Genomic DNA, 11,231 nt, shown 5'->3' on the forward strand with positions numbered 1-11,231 from the left:
GCTAAAAGCCCAAAATAATGGAATACAAAGACTAGAACATGGGCTGTTGTAAGATGTTGGCTTATCTAATCTGCACTACATGCTCACGGTAATGGATTATGGATGAGGATTCTCTCCGGATGCTCACATTTTACCGTTCATTGTATATCGTGCAACCATCATTCGTTAAGTATTGTTTTTGTTTGATTTTAAATTAAAAAATTCAAAATAATTTCTAACCGCACAATGTACGATGAACGAATAGAATGTGAGGATCCGGATGGGATCCAAATCCATAGATTATGACGAGTTTGATAGAGGAAATTAGTAATTACATTGTTTCCTTTACTTTCAAATTAATGAGGAGTGAGAGTAGGAAAGGCAAGCCATGATCTACATATTTGCAATCCAATCCATGTGAAATTTTCAAGTTCTAAGGAATTAGGAACAAGTTATTATAGGGGGAATTGCAAAATGTTAGAAAAGAGAAATTAGAAATGCTCTTCATGAGCGTTATAATATAAAGTCACGTGAGAAAATTCATAAAGAGCATTTCTTATTCCTCCTATCTAGTATTTAGTGATTCACTTCTCAATAACTTGACTCAATACGATGTTACGTAAACCAAATTACAGGTACATAAACCTCGTCCAATTTGATATAACCGCAGTCCGTCATTTTTATTTATCAAATCGTCCATTTCTTAACAATATGTCGTACCATTGCTCCTTTTCATTAATGTCGTTTATTTTTCTGTTAAATGTAAAGGTATATCAGCTACTTTCCTGAAAGTTCAAATTTATAGGTGTACTTTGGGTTATCAATCCAATCACAAATCTCTACCGACCCAAAAGGTAGCTGAAACCCTACCTGCACTGTTTTTCAGAAGGAAATAGCAATGTGATTTTAACAGAGAAGCATCCTGAATAATCAAGTATCCAATTTCTTGCATCAACCCTGTCTGGGCATATACAAACTTAAGGACTGAGGAAGGTGAATTGGGTTTAGATGAGAAAGGGAAAGAAAATAAATAAGAGGCCTATGGAGGTTCTGAGGCTCTGTCTGGGCGTATACTCAATTGTCCAGCTTTACGACACAATCGCACATTTGTTATAACTGTATTGTGGATTTCAATTGTGGAACGGCGCTATGTTAGGTGAAAACCCTATTTTATTTGGGTCGAATTCGTAGGACACACTCGTCAATAAGAAGATACATAAAAACAGATACATAAATGCTCCCTTATACTTTCATCACTCTCCCTTATACTTTCATCACTCACCTTTTTGGTCGTCGTGGGTTGGGCAGAAACGAAGGTGAGTGGACGGCAACAATGCACAGGAAAGAGAGTTTGATTGCTATTACACAAAGCCCATATGCATATAGATTCTAAATTGCAGCACAAGAAGCTGAATAAAGGTTAAGGGGACATGAATGAATTATCCAACCTTAAGAGGACCGGTGTTTGCTGGTTTCTGAAAGGCTCTTACAACTGGCATTCCATCTCCTCCGTCATTCCCTACCCTCCAGGAGCGATCCTTCTTCCTCTGAGTCTTTTTGTGCTGTTTATGGGCCGCAGTGGGCTTTCTGACAGTGACTTTCTTCTTGGTAGCCAGCCCATTAGCTAAGTCAAATGAATTGAGATCTTCCAGGACATGATCAAGCTCTGGCTCGTCTTCACCTTCATCATCTACAGAGTGTTCATTCTCAGAGGAGTCTGATTTATGCTGCTCAGATAAGCAGTTTCCCACAGCATCTTCCTCAGTCATTCCAGGGGGCATTTGATAATGGGGCAGCTTTCCATCAATGTAATCCTTCAAAATTTGGCGGGCAGCTCTCGTTTCATCAGGAAGCCCACTTGAGGCGACATAACCACGAGAGGCACAATAGACCCTCAGAAATTCTGCTGCCAAAGGTGGTCGAGACTGCAGTTCATAGGATTTGGGCTTGGGCAGATCAATCCTATAAACCGCTTCAATAACATGCCGTGGAATTCGATTGGCCACTACCTGCACAGCCTCCCTATTCTCAGTCATTCGATCAATTGGCAATACACCAGAAGCAATCATTTCATGTCTTGAGCTTGAAAAGGATGGAAAGACCAATCCAGGGCAATCACATAGCATTAACTCGTCAGACATAATCAATGTTTGGAAATGCTTTGTCTTCCCAGGAGTAGAGGTAACACCTGTCTTCTTCTGGCCTACCAAGGCATTAATTGTCGAGCTCTTTCCCACATTTGGATATCCAACAAATCCCACAACTACATTACTAGAAGCTGAATTTCCAACAACATTTCCACTTCGAGAACCACTGGATCCTGATTTCCTCAGTTTGACTATTTCTTCTGCCTCAGATTGTAAACGAGCCAAAAGCTCAATCCTCCCATATATTTTTGTATCAGGGTCTTCTGACTCCTGCAGGCTATTTTCTGTCCACGGGGAACTGAGACTTTTCCCTTCTGTAGCTGCTGTAGCAGCTTTAGCCGACCAAAACACAAAGAGAATACCTTGCGAACGGAAATATTGTGCCCACTTCTCCCTGAAGAAAAAGCCAAGTAATAAAATTAATTTAGGAGGGTGTCAAATTGAAGAACAGAACAGCTCATCAAGGTTACAAAGGTACAAACCTAACAGATAAAGGTAAGAGATCTGCTTTGTTAACAAGAAGCATTGTCCTTTTGTGCTTGTCGACCTCTCGTGCATAAACCTGCATAGAGTAAAGATCAGTACTGCTCTTCAAAGTCATCTCTAGTTAAAGAGGAAAGAACCAAGGTTTCTCCATTTCAAAGTATCTTGAGGAAACTACAAACGATGAGTCCCTTGGGAATTCAATGGAAGAGACTCACGCCATCAAGATTGATGGGGCTCTTTCAGTATCATTTTCGAACCAACTTAACCCTGTTTTTCTTCAACAAAGACCCACAGTGTGCAATTTGCAGTCCATATTTTACAAACCAATCTGAACGCATCAATAACAGTAACAACTTGTCCCTTCGAAGCTTCACAAGTCATTATGGTAATTAAGAGCCGGTTTTGTTTATCCTTGTTGGATTCAATTTTCTTGTTTCCGAAACCAATGGGTGTTAAGTAATTTAGTTATGTCTCATCATTTTGGAAACCTATAAATTAGTTTCAAATTGAATAACAAACAACCCCTAAATTCCTTAACACACACGACAAGATAATGTAAACGAACAACAAATTACTAACATTACCTCAAGATCAGGGCAGCGATAGAATAGAGGGTCTCGCGCATCAACAACCATCACAAGCTGAAATAAAATACTGCACAATATTATTACGCAATAATAATAATAATAATTCATAGTGAAATTGAAACAGAGACGAGGTCATTTGACCTATCTTACCAAATCGCTACGCTCGACAACCCGCCACAGCTGCCTCCAAATATCGAGGTTCTTCTCGAAAGGAGTAAGGAGAAGCTTGTCGTTCTCCTCAAGCCTGGCAAGGCTTCTGCGCCAGGTCAAGAAGGCCTGTCTTTCATTGTTATCCAGCTCCTCCACAGACATTTGAGGGGTCCACGGAGGCCTCCGCGGCACGCGCAGACTTCCGGCGTGCAGGGCCTCCTCTTTCCTCTTCTGCTCCCTCCGCTGCTCCGGGGTTATCTCATTCCCATCTCTTCTCGCACAACAAAATTACAGAAAAACCATTCTAAAATAAATAAGAAAGAAAGAGGGATTTCAAAAGTTTAATCGAGTTGAGGGGTAAAAGGGGGAAATAAAACTTACAGGTCGATGAGGAGGTTAGGGGCAGGGCGGTCGAGGGAGAAGAGGCGGTCGGCTTCGTCGGCTTTTTCGACGATGGCGTCGATGTCGCTGACTTCGGTGACGGATTCGAGAACCTTCTTCTGCTGCCTCTTGTACATCAGGCCCTTCTCTTTCGTCTGCTGAACAAGTTGGTTATGCTGTCTCACAAGGGCCCTACCCAGCCCCGTCTTCTCGTTCTTACCCATTCTCTCTCTCTCTCTCAGAGTCTGAAATGGAAGGAAAGGTGATTGTTTCGATGGAGTTATATGGCGGGGAGAGGCGGTGATTGATGGCGGCCGGGGAGGGGAAAGAGTGGGAAAGAATTTGGGAATTTTATTAGGAGATTATTAACTTAATTTTAAGACTTTATACATACCGTTCAGATTGATCTGACGGCTAATATAGAAATGGGTACACACGGGGGTGTGTGTTAATTCTAGGGTTCAAGAATGGACATTTGTATGTATCCAGGTTTGATTTCTCCTCTTTAACTTATCGTCCGTACCTTTGTTGTCTAGTACAGGTGAAATAATACCGCAGCGATTCTACCACCACCACCCCAGGAGTAATTTTCATGTGTACCTGTAACTACTGTTTAAAATATCAGTGTTGGAAACATAGATATATGCAAATTTATAAAAATATTATTGAATATATCGAACATCAGTATCAATATTGGTTTATTTCGATGGAAATTATGAAATATAAGAGTTTTCGATGTTTATAATATGTGTTCAGAAATATCGATGATATCTGTCGATTTTAGTCTGAACTTAAAAGTTTTTCTAAGGAAAAGTTTGGACTTCAACTTTATTTCCATATCTTTCTTGGATTGTTTGAATTTTTCCTTGAAAATATCAACCCCTATCAAGGAAATTTTAAACACTACATGTAATATAAAGTGATATGCCACTACATTATATGGCAAGTGAACATTTTACTACTTATATTATGATAAGTCGTATGCCGCCTTCTACCGAGTTTACTTATATTATTATGTATCTTTTCTTGCCATCTCTATTAATTAATTCAATAACAACAAAAAACACGAGACCAACTTATTTCATAGTAAATAGTATATAATATAATATCAACAAACTTGTATTTAAATAGTTACATTTGTTTGTGAAGGCTGTCATTACTTTTTCTATGATCATTCAATTCATTCCTCCTACACTTGTATCCTTTGAAGCAAGGCTTTTGTTTCACAAGTGAGAAATGTCCTCCGGTCCGATACGCTACGTGGGTGATACCGAAGCCAGATTACAATTTGGTAGGGTTCGGTTCAGTAAGCAGGGGTGTGCCGAAGTTGTACCAAACTTTTCGGAATCGGTTCTGTTTTGGTACAAAACGGTATGGATTCGGTTTTCTAAAAGATGCATACTAATTACGACATGGCATATGATGCATTGTAGCGTTGTAAGGGAAATATAACACAAACCAAGCATTGGAAAATAGCTAGGTGATGAATACACAGATTGCACAAATAATTAGGACATGAGTGTACGATCATAATCGAGTTGAGTTCAATTACAGATGAAGATCGAAGATGTGAGAGCAATGACCAACTAACAAATGAGACTTTGAATTTCCGAATGAACATGTTTGGTTCGAGTTCTTTTCGAATCTTTAAACGGAATGCCATGTGAAAAATGCTGTACATCAACCATCTTATGCTTTTTCCTTTTGCAAACTACATATTTTCTAATGGATAGTGAGGTAAATTCCCTAATCTAAGGCTCATCACAAAACAAAATAGTTTGCTTTTCTTACCTATTGACTCTCGAGGAATGTGTGCTTTGAGATGGATGCCAAAGTTAAACAGTGCTCTTTCAAACTACCGGTATCGCAGGGCAACCTTAAGCATCAGCTTAGTTCTTATTACTTTTCGAATTTGAACCACTTCCAGTTTGCATACATGCTTAATTTGTGAAATGGCAGAGCATCGTTTTCAGGGGATCCTGACATGCGGTTGGTAAGAACAGCAGGCAGCTTTTGCCTATACTTCTTTGCCATCATTTGAGCCTCCGAAAATAATTTCTGCCAAAAGGAAGAAATGTTATTAATTAAGCTCATCATCTTTTGTGGAAAGCATTACTCAGGCGAAACGAGTAATTTCATAACTAGGGGAAACAATTAATGGTGTTACCTCTCTGTTCGACAAAAAGAGGCCAGGCTCACTTTCAAGGTCAGCAATGCTGCAAGAAAAGTTGAAGTTGCCATCAGTTGTGATTGCTCAAACAAAATTAATGTCAAGGAAAACCGAAAAATCAGAAGACAATAGCTTAAGGTCGTGAAAATACACTTTGGGGTTATCATCACCATCACAAAGGAAACTCAGACAAAAATGTGATGAAGTTTATGTGAAACAATAGTACAAACGCAAATCCCTTTTGCGATGAAGTTAACTGAAACAAACCTAAAGGAATTTATCCTCTACAAGTCATTTCTTGAATCTTGCGTGCCAAACAATAGTCTAGCTATTAAAAAGGGCTGAAGCTTCAGGACTAAGGTGACAAACTGAAAGCTGCTAATCCAGGCAATCTATTCTTCATAAAGTACTTCCCAGAAGGGGAAAAATAGGCCACAAATAATTGAATAATATGATTCACAAACAAACAAAATCATACTTTACTTTATCTTAAAAAGAAAAAAAACTATTGCAGAGCCAATACAGAACAGATACGAGACAGATCTTGAAGAGATGGAAAGAAAGAGTTCGAAAGAGAGGACAAAGGAGCGTACTGCAGGGGAATGAGGTTTCAGAATTTCAAATAACATATGACATAGACGACTTCTAATGGATTTACGTGATTCTATGTCCCATAACTAAAAAAAAAATAGGCATGAACCTGAAATCTCATGGCTATGGTTCACAAAGCTTCATCGCTAACCAAAATGTACATAGAGCAATTCTCAAAATAGGAAAAATATTTTATAAAAGCAAGAGATGTAGTTGTGGCATTAGACATCATGTGTCCTACTCCCAGACCTATTGGTCAGAAGTTCAATCCCTTGGACATACAATAGATTTTCCCTTATTTACATAACCGAACAAATACATCGTTTGACAATTAATGATAAAATAACAAAACACAATTAGAAATATTTCAGTTGTTTATTAGGCCATTTCCCATGGCCCCTTATGCATTATGTCTCCCGGAGAAGCTAATTTAAATATCTTCTGTCGCATGTAGAGAACTGGACTCGGTCATAAAAAGCCAGAACGAGTCACCAGGTTAAAAGGTCACACCTTGGTCAATCCGGTTCAATGCATGTTTTGATAAAAAAATAAAAGTTCATAGGTATGCGGAATTATGACCAGTTCCCTGCTTAGTATATTGGAGTGTTCACTTAGGTCTGGTTTTTAAAAATTGGTACATATAGCCAGAAGGATTATGACTTTACAAGAGAAAAAATTAAGGAGATTCTCTCCACCAAAAATGTATGCAATATGGATGAATTTAAATGAAAGAATCCCCTTCCCTTGTATACCTGAGAGATATTTTGTCAGGAAACATCGACTTCACAACCAGAACTTTGAGCTTCTCATTAACCTTAAGTATGTCACTGACTGAGGTAATTCGAGCACGAGTGATGTTTGATATATGCAACAAGCCACTGGGAAACAATAAGAAAGTTCAAAACGATTATCCACCAGTGAAAAACAACAACAGCAAACATAAGTAAATTTATGATACATACTTCACTTGTTAAACACATCTGTAATCTAGGACAAAAAATGATATGGTGAGGAAATGGTATATAACAGTCAACTAGAACAAGCCTGAGCTATATTATATATTTAATTGACAACGCGACGATAAAGCTATGTAGATTAAACGATGTGTTTTTCATTTTATCATTTTGGATCAGCATTTCCTTCAAGGTCCTGTTGACATTCAGAAATATATCTAAACTCTAACTCCTAGACGAGCAACCAACTTTGTCATTTTAAAATTAATAAACAGCGTTCAATAAAATATTGATCCAATGGGACGTAGAACTTTTATACACAGACTAAAGAAAAGGAAGTCTTGAAACAAAATATAACGATAAATAAACCTAGCAGGTGCCTCAAGAATCCTGAATGATGATACTATCTTCATTTCAAGTTATTTTCACCTTACATATATCTATATTAAAGGAAGCAGAAAACAAATAGCTCGTACTCTCTTTTCCCCAATAGTCATTGTGATACATTTCGTAAGTTTTTTCACTACCAGAGTAAACTTTCCAAAATCAGCAGTAAGTCCTGAAACTCTTCAGAATAAGGCAATTCTGAGAAGCAACCGCTGGGGAAGAGTAGTACAAAATTGCATGCTTTTCATTTTAAAGTTCAAATTTTAATTTCTATTCTGAAGATCAGTATTATGTATCTTCTCATCTTTTTCATGCATTTAGATACCTTTTGAGAGAAAGTCCCATGCTATTTTATTTCCATTCTGTGGTGTTCTAATCTTTCAAAAGTACTCCACACATGCAGCGCCTCTTCAAAAGTGGAAAAATCAGGGAAACTATGCGCCCAGTCTGATTTTAAAGTAAGTTTGAAAGTCATTATACCTCCTGTTTGTTTCTCCTATCCTCACTTGGGCTCCATATGGAAAGATTTTCTTGACAGTTCCTTCCAAAAGTGTTCCCTCCTTAAGGTATAACAGTTCCTGAAACATTATATGGCAAACCAATGTCAGTTCTTATGAAAAATAAGATCACAGAATCTCAGAACAAACAATGAGAGAACATTGCAAGCAACAAAAAACATGAATAAATTAAATGTTGAAATCCAACTGACCCAAGCTTCTTTCTCACTCAAAACTAAGTCATTCTTAGCTTCGTCTATTCGAGTAATCTGCACATGCATCCGGCAACCCACCTACACCATTAGGAAACAACATGAGTAAGAACCAGATTAACAAATCAAACATATGCAATTATCCAAGGGAGGAAAAAATTAAACAATACAAAGTTGTCGGTGCCCTGTTTAGAGGCGGAGGTGGGATGCGAATTCCCAGCCTACCCTGCCTGTTGCCATTCCTAGTCTCATTACTTGTACAAATAGCTCCACCAAAAAGAAGATTTTCAAACTTGAATTTAAAAATTTCACTTAAGTTCAAACATGTCACGGACGAATTGATTAACTACAATATCTGCTGAAAATATATGACAAAAAGTATCAACATATGTGAAATCTCGATGAAAACAAGAAAACGACTTTTAAATGAAAATTCCTGATATTTGTAGAGTTACAATTGCCTTGACCACAGTTTAAATATCAACAAGGAAGATTATATATTTTCTTTTCAAGCCTCAAGTGATATGGGGCTGCCACCGAAACTCGGATGTCTAAGTATCCTCATTGCCCTAAGTATACTGTGGCTGGTACTACACTTTAGGGCTAAAGCACGCACTTATCATTATGAAACAATGGCTGTAAAGAAACAGGGTATAATGGATTGTGTCCAGTGATTTCAAGTGCTTCAAGTATTCACAAGCTGCATTGATGTTAATGATAACTCTGGCTGGTTGGACTATCTAACTACATAGATTTTGCAATTATTTTTCTTATATTTTCATCTCTTAATAATACCATTGGCATCTCAAAGAAATTGCTTCATTTGAAATTGATAAAGTGTCGTAGAAAGAAATAGTTCCAGTGGATACATCATGCATGATATCAGTATTGATTAATGGCTTGAACACATTAACATAAAGAAATACAAATTATACCAGAAATGTAGCTAAATGAACATTGCATGAAAAAAAGATATACATTTCATTCCTCAAAACCAGCAACTTACATTCTCTCTCAATTCAGTGAAGTTGTTCACTTTACTCATTAACTCAGTTTTTGGAAGGAAAGCTCGCAGGCCCTGATGAACCAAATTGTGAAATGTTAGTTTTCAAACAAGTATATATTCACAATTTCACACGCACAGAAGTCAAAGATACAAACCTCGATTCTTGTCAGAAGGCCTCCAGTATTCCATTCTGTAATTCTAACTTCAATAGGTTCATTGAGTTGTTTTATCTGTAAAATATGTCGAAAAGCTTTAAAAAAAAAAGGTCTGGATTACATTTTTCATCCAACGTAACCAGTCAGAGTGTCATGAGCTAAATGCTACCACCAACATAGCCGTTACAAAGAGAAAATCAAGTATCATGAAGTCATGATAATAAAAGACTTAAGAGTACCGAATGACTATTAACTAATAAATATGGTCTCAAACATAACAGCAATAGAGGCAACATTTTCAGAATTAACATAAGAAGTCAAGCAGCAAGCACAAATATTCACCATATAAATTGCCAATGCCGTTCCAATGAGCAGAAAAAAGAACAAAAAAAAGTGAGAAAAGGACCTGCCTCACTCGGTGCCAAGCAATTCGCCTGAAGAGCCGTCTAGTTGAAAGCAAAGGCCTACCGCTGAGCGTTCTTCCAAGAACCTCAGCAAACAAAACAGTTCCGGTTTCAACAACGGGCCCTCCCGGCACAGGTCCCCCCATCACAGCTTCATTTTTCACAATTCCCATCTTCCCTCTAACCATAAACTCCTCGGCGTCATAATTCGTATCACATAACAAGTAATCCATCTCTTTGTCATACAAAGGCAGTACTTCCTTAGTCAGCATTGTACCCAACAAGTCTGCTCCGACATTCACGTCAAGTTTATTCTCGTTGCCTGAAACAACAATTCCAACCACAAAATCACCCGGTTTCGGTTCATAGTACTCCACATTAACCTTCTCAGCCTCCTCATTATCACCATCCAATTCACTTTCTTCCTCGAAAACTCCAACCTCCCCTCCCTTTTCTTCCACTTCCTCTCCATCCGCACTATCTCTCGGAGCGAAAAACTTCAAGAAAGGCGCCAATGCCTCGTCTTTATCAACCATTTCCGATTCTTCATCCGGTTTTTCGGAATCTTTATCCACTTCCAAAGCAGACCCATTACTTATAGGTACAGGGGAAGGCTTATCCAGCAGCTCAAGCTCTTCATTCTCTACAACCCCATCCCCTTCAGACTTGTTCCCCAAAGGGGTACTTGGAAAAATATCATACACCTGACTCCTAGAGCAAAACGTAATACGGGTACTTCCCCAGACGGGAAAATTCCTACAAAGTTTCAGACTTTTCGACAACCCAATTGGGGAAAAGGAGCTATAACTTGAAGGTTTTGCAGACGCTGAGGTTTGTGAGTTGAAATTGTCGAGATGAAGTGACGAGTCGGGGAAGGAGAGAGACTTACAGGGGTGAGCAAGGAGAAGCATATCTGTTTTCGTTATCTTGGGCACCTCAGGAGATTGAGCTATGTCTAACGGACCTTTTCGAACCCACCATTGTTCGCAGCTAGTCTTTCCCGGCCAGGTTTATCCCTTCAGCTAGATTTTTGTGTTCTAATCGGTTTCGTATGCAACGCAGCGTTTTGTATTATTCCTCAAAACCCACCATTCACCAAGTATGGGTGAAAATCCTTCTTTGCCAC

The 11,231-nt window shown here is 38.4% G+C and overlaps 2 protein-coding genes across 2 annotated transcripts; both read right to left on the bottom strand.

Moving 5' to 3' along the window:
- Positions 1-1,131: 1,131 nt before the first annotated feature.
- On the bottom strand, positions 1,132-4,339 carry LOC137725206 (GTPase LSG1-2). The gene is made up of 5 exons (XM_068463807.2): positions 3,731-4,339; positions 3,350-3,620; positions 3,197-3,253; positions 2,609-2,688; positions 1,132-2,520 (listed from the first exon to the last, which is right to left on the bottom strand). The coding sequence occupies exons 1-5, from the start codon at positions 3,952-3,954 to the stop codon at positions 1,419-1,421; spliced, it is 1,734 nt and encodes a 577-aa protein (XP_068319908.2). The 5' UTR covers positions 3,955-4,339; the 3' UTR covers positions 1,132-1,418.
- Positions 4,340-5,195: 856 nt separating this feature from the next.
- PDE338 (Nucleic acid-binding proteins superfamily) lies at positions 5,196-11,231 on the bottom strand. The gene is made up of 8 exons (XM_068464731.2): positions 10,108-11,231; positions 9,702-9,776; positions 9,547-9,618; positions 8,541-8,621; positions 8,312-8,409; positions 7,244-7,369; positions 5,898-5,946; positions 5,196-5,788 (listed from the first exon to the last, which is right to left on the bottom strand). Exons 1-8 carry the CDS (start codon positions 11,014-11,016, stop codon positions 5,630-5,632), a joined length of 1,569 nt encoding a protein of 522 aa, XP_068320832.1. The 5' UTR covers positions 11,017-11,231; the 3' UTR covers positions 5,196-5,629.

The sequence above is a fragment of the Pyrus communis genome, chromosome 5, assembly GCF_041283825.1.
Source record: "Pyrus communis isolate YQ-2024b chromosome 5, ASM4128382v1, whole genome shotgun sequence".
Taxonomy (NCBI): domain Eukaryota; kingdom Viridiplantae; phylum Streptophyta; class Magnoliopsida; order Rosales; family Rosaceae; genus Pyrus; species Pyrus communis.

Coding starts and splice junctions, on each gene's coding strand:
- PDE338 (XM_068464731.2), bottom strand. CDS start 11,016: ATGCTTCTCCTTGCTCACCCCTGTAAGTCTCTCTCCTTCCCCGACTCG. Junction 9,619..9,701: donor GCCTTCTGACAAGAATCGAG/GTTTGTATCTTT, acceptor TTGGTTCATCAG/GGCCTGCGAGCTTTCCTTCC. Junction 8,622..9,546: donor TCACTGAATTGAGAGAGAAT/GTAAGTTGCTGG, acceptor CTAATGGTGTAG/GTGGGTTGCCGGATGCATGT.
- LOC137725206 (XM_068463807.2), bottom strand. CDS start 3,954: ATGGGTAAGAACGAGAAGACGGGGCTGGGTAGGGCCCTTGTGAGACAG. Junction 3,621..3,730: donor CCTAACCTCCTCATCGACCT/GTAAGTTTTATT, acceptor TTGTGCGAGAAG/AGATGGGAATGAGATAACCC. Junction 2,521..2,608: donor CTCTTACCTTTATCTGTTAG/GTTTGTACCTTT, acceptor CTTTTTCTTCAG/GGAGAAGTGGGCACAATATT.